Here is an 11,818-nt window from a genome sequence, read left to right as displayed (position 1 = left end):
CAGCTTTCCTTGTGTGCAAGGCAGAGCTCCTCTAAACCCTCTTTTCTTTCGCTCACCTCTTGTTTTGTTATTTTACCTGGCAGTCCAGGTGTGAAGGGGTGAGGCCATGGAAAAACATTCAGTTCTGTAAGCTTGTCATGAAAGAATCCATTGATTGACCTCTACATCGAGGAGCACAATGACAAATGGGTTAGCAATTTTCCGCCTCACTTATGGGCAACAATGCACATTTCCACTTTCACTTGGAAGCAGAGAGTGCACGGTGCACATACTTTTCTCAGGTTCGGCAAACAGTGCCCAGGAAGTCTCGCAAATCTTGACAAGCTGCACTAAACTTTCAACGAATTGTGCACATACTGTAGATGGCCTTTCATCAGCAAACCCCAGTTCAAGCTGCATCTCTTTCCTCTCAGCTGTTACTCTTAAATGCTAACGTCATACCTATAAATAATGTACCAGAAATAAGTGCTGAGAAATGATCCTGGCTAACATGCCTGATCACCTCATTGGACCCCTTTGGAAGGACTCATTTTAAAGGGACTGAGCACAGCTTTGGTACACAATCAATTCCTAACGATTTTCTTTTTCATCCAAGGATATTATTCCATGTTTTGGCTGCTGATTGAATTACTCCCAAGTGCCTGAAGAATGTTTTAGGTGAAAACTATGGAAATTAACCAATTGACCTTTCCTCTGACCCCTAGGATAGGAGAACCCTGCGGGAAAAGTCACTCTAATGCAGGAAAATCAAAGAGATCTTTGAGGCCATTCCATAGAGCTGCGGGCAATCCCCCTAAAATTCCCACATGTGAAAATTAATACCACATCATATAGAACACATGAATAAGTTATGCTTAAAAATGATCAGGCAGATACACATCTCAATAATGACCAAAGGAAAATTTAAATTAAGTGACCAGAAAAAATACCACAACTACTACTGCTAAGCCGGTAATTAAAAAAAACAAAACAAAAAAAAGGGTTTAGGTTTTTTGTACATTTGTGTACTTTTTGAAGTGGTAATTTGTATTGGAATGCCTGTCCACCCACTGCTGGACAGGATAATGGGTTTGTCCATCCAGCCTACGAGGGCAGTGGCTAGCTCCAGTCAACAGCGCGCTCATGTCCTGTAGGGATAACCTGTCACAGCACTGAGAGCCTAATTGATGCCTCATGCTTTCAGGAGCAATTATTGCGCCCAAATGTCAAGACCTAATTTGTGGCTTTATAAGTTGGATGCATGGGCCGAGGGGAGGCTGAGCGGTGGGCTCCGCTGGGAGATGCCGCGCGGTTTGCTCAGCAGATGTGGGGTGGTCTGGGTCTGAAAGTCTGGGGCTGAGGAGCAGCCATTTCGAAACATGAGGCAGATCGCCTGAGGTCCTAACTGTCTGCAGGGAGACACACGTACGCATAGTAGAGCAGCTTTAGGAACCTGAGGTGAATGTAAGATGTGGGGTTTCATAATATATGTGCATATATGTAATGTTATTTATTAATTTTATATATATATATATATATATATATATATATAATGATAATAATAAATAAACAATATATGTTACCTGTGTGCATAATGCATGTAGCACCTTTTAAAACAAATTCGCAAAGTTACTTTACAGGGAGAGTTTTTCAAAACCAGCATAAAATATATTAAAATACTTTATTTATTTATTTATTTACAGTGCTGTGCAAATGTCACAGACCACCCTACATCTAATTTCTACCCAAAACAACCACTAAGTATAAGTGATTCATTTTTTCAGCATCAGGAAAACAGCAGAAAACATATATTTAACAGAAAATTACACAGAAACCTCAACAACTTTTGTGTACCCTTTGCTTTTATTATAGCTTCTATTGTTTTCAGGTGACTTGCTTTCAGTTTTTTGAAGACATCTGCAGGGATATTTTTCCACACCTCCAAAGGTCAGTCTTAGAAGTTGGTTGCATTTTCTGTTTCTCACAATCCAAGCAATCCCGAACACATTCAGTAGTGCTGATTCTTTTTTTTTTCATTTGCTTTTCTCAGTATAATATTTTGAATAATTGCTTGAACGCCATTTTTGGAAATTGCTGTTTGTTTTAATTATTTATTTTTAACTTTCCCCTTCCTTATGTAAGTGGGCTATCTCATACCTAAACTCCACAGAAACTTCTCCTGAGAAAAACAAGACTGGAAAATAAATAATTAAATAAGTGAAAGACGGTTTCTGACCTTTGCACATTTATTTATTTATTTATTTATTTATTTATTTATTCATTTACAGCAAATTTTCTGAGACACATTTATTTCCTGCTCATGGTTTTGCAATCAGCTTTTACAGCAGTGTATTTGTGCTCTGAATTTGGTAAGAGAAATACTTAATAAACATTTCCCTCTGATTTTCCATATCTATAACAGTGCTACTCACACTCATCCGTGAACGCATTATAATTGAGTCACAAACTGTCATTAAAAGTGCCCTGGAGTGCTAAAATACTGCAACTCCAGGAAAACCCCAGAGGCTTTTAGAAACTCAACGATTGGCTCAACGGCGTAAGTCTTTTCTATTGTCTCCATAGTGATGGAAACAACTCAACAACATTTCCACTACAGTTGACAGCTTTTAAAGTCGAGTGTCAGGAAAACAAGTGTGCAAAGCTTAATTGCAGTTTAGGAAAAGCACGCCTCAAACATGTCTCACTAAAAAAAAGTGTGTGGCATGTGGTGAAGTTGGGCGGGTGAAGAATCGCTCAGTTTGTTTTTTTTTGTTAAAGCATCCCTTCATAGTATTGCATATATGTCATGAATTTCCTACCTATTCAGTAGACGAAGACTGTTCGGCACTAAGCCATGTAAACAGCATGGCATTGTACTTTGGCTTTAAAGAGGTCATTTACTCTTAAAGGGCTCTAAATAAATACTTGCTATGTGTATTGTCGGACACCACCCTTATGCAAACAGATGCCTATCCTTAGAAGAATCCGCAGCTTTAAATCAGCAGGTGAGCCTTAGTGCCATCCCCCCCGGCCCTTCTCCGGTCAGTCTGTAAAAATACGAATTAGACTTTATTGTAATCCAGACAGACAACAAAGCCATCTAGGCTGTATTATTTCCATGTGCTGGTGTGAGAGCACACACACACACACACACACACACACAGGACCTTACAGATCAGAGACTGAGGAGACGCTGACAAGTGCTGAGGGAACACCTGCACTGCCTGACTGAACTGACGGAAAGAGAGAGAGAGAGAGAGAGAGAGAGAGAGAGAGAGAGAGAGAGAGAGAGAGAGAGGGAGACAGAGAGAAATGAGAGAGAGAAACAGGAAAGAGAGAGACGAGAGAGAGACAAATGGGTGAGAGTAAGAAACAAGACAGAGAGAGAGAGAGAGAGGTAGGACAGAGAGAGACATTGAGATATAGACAGGAGACAGAGGGAGAGAGTGTGAGAGAGACACAGAGAGGCAGAGAGAGACAGGAGACAGAGGAAGAGAGTGTGAGAGAGACACAGAGAGAGACAGGAGACAAGGAGAGATTGTGAGAGAGACACTAAGAGAGAGGCGGAGACAGAGACAGAGGGAGATAGTGTGAGAGAGACACTGAGAGAGAAGCAGAGAGAGAGAGAGAGAGAGAGAGAGAGAGAGAGAGACAAGTGACATCAATCTACAGGCAGGTGTGGAAGTTAGCAATCTCTCAGTCTCACTCACTCACACACTCTCTCTCTCACACACACATACACACACACACCTCTATCTGATTGGATTTCCTTGAGAGCTCTTTGACTCTTTGAGGCCGCGTCTGAAGTGATGAAAATAAGGGTGCATCCATTAAGTGCATGAGGTAGGCCTGAGAGAGGGCATGGATGAAGGATTTAAGTGTTGGCTGTAAAGTGCTTCGGACCACCTGCTGCAGGGACAAAGGCATCATTTTCAACCCAGACAGACTCCAAAACACCGCTTTAACAAGTGCCAAAAAGTATTTCATGGCATCAGGTATCAAACATCCAGAATGTTCAATTGACCCCCCCGCCTTGTGCCTGGCTGGACCTTTTACTGGAACAGCGCAGTAAACACAGTTAATGGCAGTGAACACCTTCTGAAAATTTTACTGTAATATTTTCTATGTTGCATACGCAAACACACATACAGTCTAACTAAAGGTGCCAAAATGGTATTTTTGAGAGATGAACCACATTTGTTTACCTACAGCAATTATAGATATTTAAATAGATAACCTTTAAAGAGTTTGAAGACCCTTTAGTTTAAGAGGGAATTAAAATTATCCGCATAATTAAATCTTAAAGATGTAAACAAATACAGTGTGGTTTGAAATGAAATGCTCCATTGCTCTATGGCAAAATAGCCCCTAAAGAAAAAGCTGTTTTCAGATGTATGACAAATTTACCATTAGCAATATTAGATAGAAAAACTCTCCACCACAGTAAAGAAAATCCAAGTTTGTGTGTTTCTCTATAAAGCACCGTTTCACAACAAACAAGACTTTGTTTACTTCTTAATAATTAAATTATGTAGAAATGTTGACAAATCTGTGAAATTTTCCTTTAAAGAACCTCCACATGATGTAAATTTCTATACACTGTTAGAAATAAAGGTTCTGTGCAGGTGCATTTTTTGTTTATCAAGGTACAAACAATGTAAATGTTCCCTCAAAGGTACAACAGCGGTTTTAAGGTCCAATTTTGCACCTTTAATAAGTTTTTTTCAGGTGAAAAGTATATATTTGTACCTTTTCATAACCTAATGTTTTAAAACAGAACAATGAAATAAAAGCCTGGAGACAAGATGGGGTGAGTCAGTACAACTTAGAAAATATCATTTCAGTGGACAGATTTTGGTACAATTATGTTCCCTGACTGAAGGTACTGAGATGTACCCTTGAGGTTACCACCCCATTGACAAGAGTGGTACTGCCCCAGTTAGTTTCATACCTTTTTTTCTGAGAGTGTACCAAATAAAGTTTTTTATTAGAACCGTACTAGCAAAGAACCATTTAGGATCTTTTTTAAGAGTGTAAACACACAAATTGCTGATGTCATAATAAACCCTTATATTTTCAAAATGCCAACTTTTCAAGAGAAAGAAAAAAGTAGGTTTTTATGTAAGATTTTATTCCAGTAGACTGTTTTAACTGACCAATTCGCACCTTGTGAAGGCTAATAGGTGTTTTGATATAAACAATATGACCACAACAATATGCAAGCATGTGATATGAATAAAATATATCAAAAATTAAAAGGAGACGATGGATTTTTTCACTTTATTTTTCCACAGTGCAATCATCTGCCCATTGTCTATAGATATTAACATGCTTGGGGAGGAAGGAAAAAGCTGTGAACTGTATAGTATTATGTAAGGAGCTTTTGGAATTTAGCTCTGTCTGTAGGTCTGGATGAATAGGAATAAGACGTTTCATTCCCTATAGTGTGAACCCCTCTTTGTTTCCACTCTCTCCCGCCCCCATACACTGCTCGCTGTTGTAAGCTGTTCAGATGGGAAAATCCCACAGTATCACATACCGGTAAAGGTTGGCAGCATGTAGGCTCCCCTGTCAAGACAGCCCCTGGCTCACCATCACACAGATGCTGAGATCACAGAGCGTAGCCTTCATGCTTCGACACAAATACTCTTCCAAGCGTTGTGGAAACTGTAGATAGATATGCTTTTTTGGTCACTGTTGTGGAAATTGCTCATTGAGCCGTTTAAACACATTCAGAAAAAAAAGAGAGGAAAAAAGATTACAGGTAGGTTTAGCCTGAGGTATCTAAATCTCATATTGTCTTTTTGTCCAAGTGATGCTTGGTTTAATTTGTGTATGCTGGTACAGACCTCACTCTTGACAGAAATAGACAATGTGCGAAAGTAAAAATGGAAAAAGGAATCTGAAAAAAAAAGAAAAGCAGTTATTTTGAATATTTTGTTCTTATTATAGCCTTCCACGATAGAGGGAAAAATAAGTGGTCTTTTAAGTGGTCGTATTAAGCCAGACCATGATGTAGTCAACAGAGATTGCTTAATATTTGTCATTTTGACCCTAGTTGTGCCGGGCCGCCAGGCCACCAGTCTACAGCTAAAGGTCAGTTTTTATTCCACCCTGATCTTGTCATTGCGAGGCTGTTACATGAGAAGGTCTCTAAGAGGAGCTTTGAAGTTGATGAGTGCCGGACAAGCCTTTTGTTCTCAGCCTAACTAGTGCCATGTCAACAGCTTGTGCCTGTCTGTGCATGAAGCTATGTTTAAGGGAATAACCCTCTTCCACGTGACATTATATCACTGAAATATGCAGAAAGAAATACACATTTCACCCTATTTCAGTGATATTTAGTCAGGTCCAGCATGTATACCTTATAAAATATTTCAAATCAGTATGACAGGTGCTATTTAAAGACTCAGCACAGATTGAAGTTAAATAGATTGGGGTCAACTTTCTTGGTCCTTCTTGAAACATACTCAAAAAAATGATGGTCATTCTTCATACATCAGTGAAGCAGGATTGGTCTTGCAATTTTAATGGTAGCAACAATATGAGTAATATTTTGCACTTCCATTATATGAGGACATCAGATTTTTTACTAGCTTAAGGCACCTTCTACTGTGATATCTATTTAGATAGGTCTACATTTAGGTGTGAAAATATATATTATCAAATAAATAAATACATCAAATAAATATGTGTGGCATGAACTGTATAAATAATATCCTATAAGATGACGAGTCCTGTTCTGCACAGGTTGCAGTCCTGACAGAGTTCCAGAAAGTCTTTCTAAACCAGTCTCATTTATCTCCAAAGCAGGTCAGCAGTAAGCTGAATCACAAAAATTTCTAAATCTTGTCATGCAGAGCCGCAATCGAACTGAAGTCAGGAGGTCAGGACCTTCTCTTTGCTTGCTTTTTACCAACAGGCCTAGCGTTCAAAAGGTTCTGTTAGCCCCACGTTCACTGGGACACCCACTTAACTCTCAGCACTCAGGACAATCAGGACTGAGCACTTCAGTGCATCACTACTGGCCCGTACTCTCACTGGCTCGTGCACTGGTGCTAAAAGCCAACCATCCGGTTCCCTCGTTCCTATAGGGTAAGAACTGGGCTTATTCCTCTTCTAAAGCCAGGCTGATTGGTCTCAGCTGTGGCCTAGCACTTCTTTGTAGAGTTCAGGCACTTTGTCTGGGTCCACCGGCCTGGGAAGGAAATGTGTGAACTTTTGATGTCGCCTTGATTTTGTCCCGTCCCGTGGCGTCCCGTCCCTGTTGAGGGCCACATAATAGCGTGCCCCCCTTTCTCCATGTTTGTAGAGGTTGGAGGAGTATGTGTTGTACCAGTTCTCCTCAAACTGCTCCCGGAAGACGCACTCAGCTGTCAGCTTCTCCTGCAAGAAGGCAAAGTGAATATTAGGCCACGTGCAAGTAGGACATGTAGAACACAAGGGTTAAAAAGGGCTTATTTGGCTTCAGTAAGAAACACCATGGATACACAAAAAGGAACAAGCATACTATGCACCACTGTAATTCCCATGCACAGTCAGTAACACTTACAGAGCCATAGAGTTCCCCCTTGTCATTCATCCCAAGGTAGAGGCCACTGTCCACTCCTCTGATGCTGATTAATCCAACTGCCAGGCTTATGAATTCCAAAATACCTGGGGAAGAATAAATCAATTGTTCTAGGTATGTTCTCTGAAGTCCAAGCTCTTGTCACAGATTGTGAGTAAGCTGCTGGAGCTATCCTCTCTCACCCACTCACTCACTCTCTCACTCACTCACTGACATTCTACAGACATACCAGCTCTCCATGAACTTCTCTAGAGTAAACTTCTGCTTAAAGTATATTGCTGGTCATATCTCTGCATTGCAACATATCTACTATATATAAATGATAAAAGCTGTGCTAATAACATACTAGAGAAATCTACACCTGTACCAAGTTCAGGAGACTTGTGCAGTTTTCTGCAGAGGTTTGTAGAGTAGCCTGAACTACCCACAAGTAGAATGTTCTATAACTCAAGTCCTGAGTTATAGAACTGAAGTAACTCTGAGTAACTGAAGTGAGTACTGAGTTGTAGAACTGCAGTGGTAAGTCTGAATACATCCAGCATTTTGTTAGGTGCCGTTTGTCTCTTTATGGTTTAAAAATTGCTTAAAGGGGAACTCCCCCAATTTTTCAAAACATTTTGGTTTAATGAATTTGTTAAGATGTAAACAGTCATTTAGAATGATATGGCCTAAAATGCTCCATTCTACAGAAACTTACAGTGTCAGGACTGTTCACAGTGGTGATGATAGGAACCAGACGTCCACCTCTAAAAGCTCCCTCACAGAAGATTATTACATGAAATGCTTATGAATACGCTGCCTGATGTCTAATACATTGTTTTACAGTAGTTTTGTGATAACGTTTTTGGTCTAAAATGTATTTTAATTAATTTATTATAATCTATTCGTGGTGGTGGTGGAGGGATACATAAAGGGTGTTCTATTTTACCATCATCAGCAGTACTTTTAAAGAGACATGTAGGTTCACTGGTGGTTTTGGAAAGTAAGTAAAATGGCTATAATTGTGCTGTGGACATGGCAACCTCTGGTTCCTATTACCAGTGTTAAGAAACCAGTCAGTAAGTTTCTCTGAAAAAATAAACCATTTTACATCAAACCACTTTGAATGACTTTACATCTAAACCACTGAATTATACAGAAATTTTGAAACATCAGTGGAATTCCCCTTTAAGTATGATAATGAGAGGTTTCATCAACATCACTACAGCTGAGGTGCTGAAGACAGAAATTGTGAAGGACTCAGTAGATTCATTTCCTCACAAATATGTATTTATAAAGTATTATGATTACAAATCTCTCAGAATTGAACATAAGCACATGGAACTTGGTACAAAGTAGACTATTTCCTCACAAATGCACTTAATCTGAAGTAAGGAAAGATTAGAGTGAAAGGAACTGGTTCCTGTCCAACTCAAATGCACTTCAGTCGTGTTTAAGAGCGCAAGTGACGGTTCTAAAGACCCCCTGTCCCGTACCGAAGCGGCTGTGGTCCTGTCTCGTGCCCTGCACCGTGCCGTCCGGCAGGATCTCCAGGTGGAAGCCCGTCCTGCAGTAGAGCTGCCGCCTGCGCAGGATGCCCTTCAGGTGCGTGAGGTCTGTAGTGGGGCTGCGCGAGAGCGGCTCCGCGGGCATGAGGAGGCGCTCGGGCAGCAGCGCGAGCCCGTCGGCCAGCGCGGGCATGTGGAAAGGCGAGCTCGCGCCGTCCGCAGCGCCGTGCACGAGCGCGCCGAACTCACCGAGCCCCGCCATAGTCCGGCCTGTCCGGTGAAGGCGAGCAGAGCGCTGGATGGAGCCTAAACGCGGCGGCGGGTCGCTCCCATGCCTGCTGGGGCTGCTGCTGCTTCTGCCGGCCTAGTGTCCCACTCAGGAGCAAGGGAGGTCTGAGGGTGTTAGGTGGGGGTCCCGAGTGAGGGGCAAGAAGTGTAAGCGCGCGGGATAAATCACCTCTGTCTCCGCGTTAGTCTTCCTCACTCAGTAAACATCCAGTTTTAATTCAGGCAGGTTTGGTTTCTGAAGGTTCTCCTCTGAGTCGAGCTGCATCCACCGCGCAGACAGAGCTGGAGTGTGTGCGAGTGTGAGTGAGTGTGAGATCGTAACTCAGGAGCCCCCGATCAGGCAAGGTGAGCGTGAGTGTGTGTGTGTGGACGTGAGTGTGTGAGATAGAGGGAAGTAGTGTGTGCTGTGAGGACGAGGAGCGCGAGGCAGGTGCAAAGCGCGAGCGGTGGGCGGGGACTGGTGGGTTAGACCTGCCCTGTGTGTGCGCGCTCGCGTGTTCTTTGGCCTCAGGCGGGGACCAAATATCCCCCAGATGATGGAGCACATAAACATAAAAATGCTTTTTAAAATGTATGTGTTATGGGTTGTGAGTGTAGTACACACTTTAAAAGGATGGTTCTCAGTGGTTCTATTTAGAACCATTTAGAACAATTTCATGCATGTTTTATATAGAACTTTTTTGAAAGTGGTTCCATACAGGACCAAAAAGGGTTCTTCTGTTGTTATGATGTCAAGCTTGTAAAAATAGAAGAACCTTTTTGGTGCTATATAAAACCATTTTTAAAAAGGTTCTATGTAGAACCATATACAACACATCCTTCATAAATCTGAAGAACCATTTCACCATTTCAGAAATAACAATTTAAATATGAAATGGTTCTATATAGAACTCACAGTTGTAAATAGAACCACAGTCTTTACTAAAGAACCCTTGAAGATTTTTTAATTGTGTACTCATTTCATTTCTCCTGTGGTTACAGTTAGGGTTTGATGGAGGTAAAGCAGAGCACTATAGAGGGGTCAGTGGATCCCACACCCCATACATAGGAATACAACTGGAAAATATAAACATTGGGACATTGTGGGGTTAATTCAGGGATGGATTATTGACCAGACCAGTGGGGACAGTGCCAGGGGCCTCAGAGGACCTCACACCACAAGATCCAAGGAGGCTCAAATACTTGGGGCTAGCTTGTCAAGCTTGTGATGATATAATGCTTATATGCTTACATGTCTAGTGCTTATACTGACCACTGCACATATAAGCATTAGACAAATAGGAGTTGATATGAACAAATGCCTAAAGGAATTAAATAAAACAAGAAATGTTATCTGTTCTCAGGCACCTCAGATCGTATATTAACATTTATTTTATTGCTGCCATCCAAATGAGATTTTACCTTCAATGTGTGTTGGAATACCTCTGTTTCTGCATTACAATTCAGATGAGCTTAAAAGAAAAAGTGAAGAAGTCTTGATTCAAGTCAGTCTTTAGGTACACAAATTTTACACATAAAGCATAAACAGTTACAATGTAGACACAACACATTATCAGACATTAATGATTAATAAGGCTAATTTTGCTTGTGTTTGTCAAAACAAAAAAGATATAAATGTACACAAACACATCTTAAGATGCTGGTGAATGGGAGCATAACAAGAACATGAGCCCTGGGTTAAATGCCAGGTGGTCCATACAAGAAAATTCCCTCTTCCAATACAGAGGTTTTAATTAATTAATTAACAAATATGTTTTATATATATGGTATATATATTTTTTAATATATAATATATTAACTAAATATATTTTATTTACTGGGGTTAGGTTTCAACATCCTTCCTTAGCAAAAAAAAGGGCTCTATATAGTGTGACCCTCTTCAGTGCTACACAGAACCATTTTTAAAGGTTCTTTACAGAGCAGGTCATCCATCATTGAAGAGAACCCTTAACAATGCAAAGCACCATTTATGCATTGAAATGACCCTTTAAGATGTTGTGTTTCTCAAAACAACCAATGCCTTTACTAAAGAACCCTTGAAGGTGGGTCACCTTTTTAAATGATGTTTAAGGGTATTGTGGAGTTACGTGGTAGGTGGTCTGCATATAAGGAAAAGCTCTTTTTCCAAAACAAAAGTTTCTTTTTCTTTTCCCCGATATTAAAAAAATAAAAAAAAAAAACATTTTATTTTATCAAACGTAACATTCTATGAAAAATGTTCTCTTGTAACAATAGTGGAAGCCTTTACAGTGCCATATAGAACCATTTTCAAAAAGACAATACATTCTCCATCAATCTAAAGAACCATTTTACCATGCAAAGAACTATTTAAGCATGAAATGGTTCTATATAAAACTTTTAACTCTAAATACACACTTTTTAAATAAAGTTTTATAAAGAAAACATGAACACTCAGAGAACCCTTTGCATGATTAAAGGGTTCTTTGCATGGTGAAAAGGTTCTTCAGATTGATCGACAGTGTGTTTATGGTTC

The 11,818-nt window shown here is 40.4% G+C and overlaps 1 protein-coding gene across 1 annotated transcript; it reads right to left on the bottom strand.

The window, feature by feature from the left end:
- Positions 1-6,492: 6,492 nt before the first annotated feature.
- On the bottom strand, positions 6,493-9,298 carry fgf20b (fibroblast growth factor 20b). The gene is made up of 3 exons (XM_036568689.1): positions 9,025-9,298; positions 7,532-7,635; positions 6,493-7,365 (listed from the first exon to the last, which is right to left on the bottom strand). The coding sequence occupies exons 1-3, from the start codon at positions 9,296-9,298 to the stop codon at positions 7,120-7,122; spliced, it is 624 nt and encodes a 207-aa protein (XP_036424582.1). The 3' UTR covers positions 6,493-7,119.
- Positions 9,299-11,818: the final 2,520 nt, after the last annotated feature.

The sequence above is a fragment of the Colossoma macropomum genome, unplaced genomic scaffold (genome assembly GCF_904425465.1).
Source record: "Colossoma macropomum unplaced genomic scaffold, Colossoma_macropomum, whole genome shotgun sequence".
Lineage (NCBI taxonomy): Eukaryota > Metazoa > Chordata > Actinopteri > Characiformes > Serrasalmidae > Colossoma > Colossoma macropomum.
The sequence above is the reverse complement of the archived record's forward strand: the minus strand, read 5'-3'. Positions and strand labels throughout refer to the sequence as shown.

Bases quoted from the DNA above. Each gene is read 5' to 3' on its own strand.
- fgf20b (XM_036568689.1), bottom strand. From the start codon at position 9,298: ATGGCGGGGCTCGGTGAGTTCGGCGCGCTCGTGCACGGCGCTGCGGAC. The intron at 7,636-9,024 runs GTACGGGACAGG...ATTCTTCCCCAG, and splicing joins ACAGGACCACAGCCGCTTCG to GTATTTTGGAATTCATAAGC. The intron at 7,366-7,531 runs GTAAGTGTTACT...GCCTTCTTGCAG, and splicing joins AGGGGGAACTCTATGGCTCT to GAGAAGCTGACAGCTGAGTG.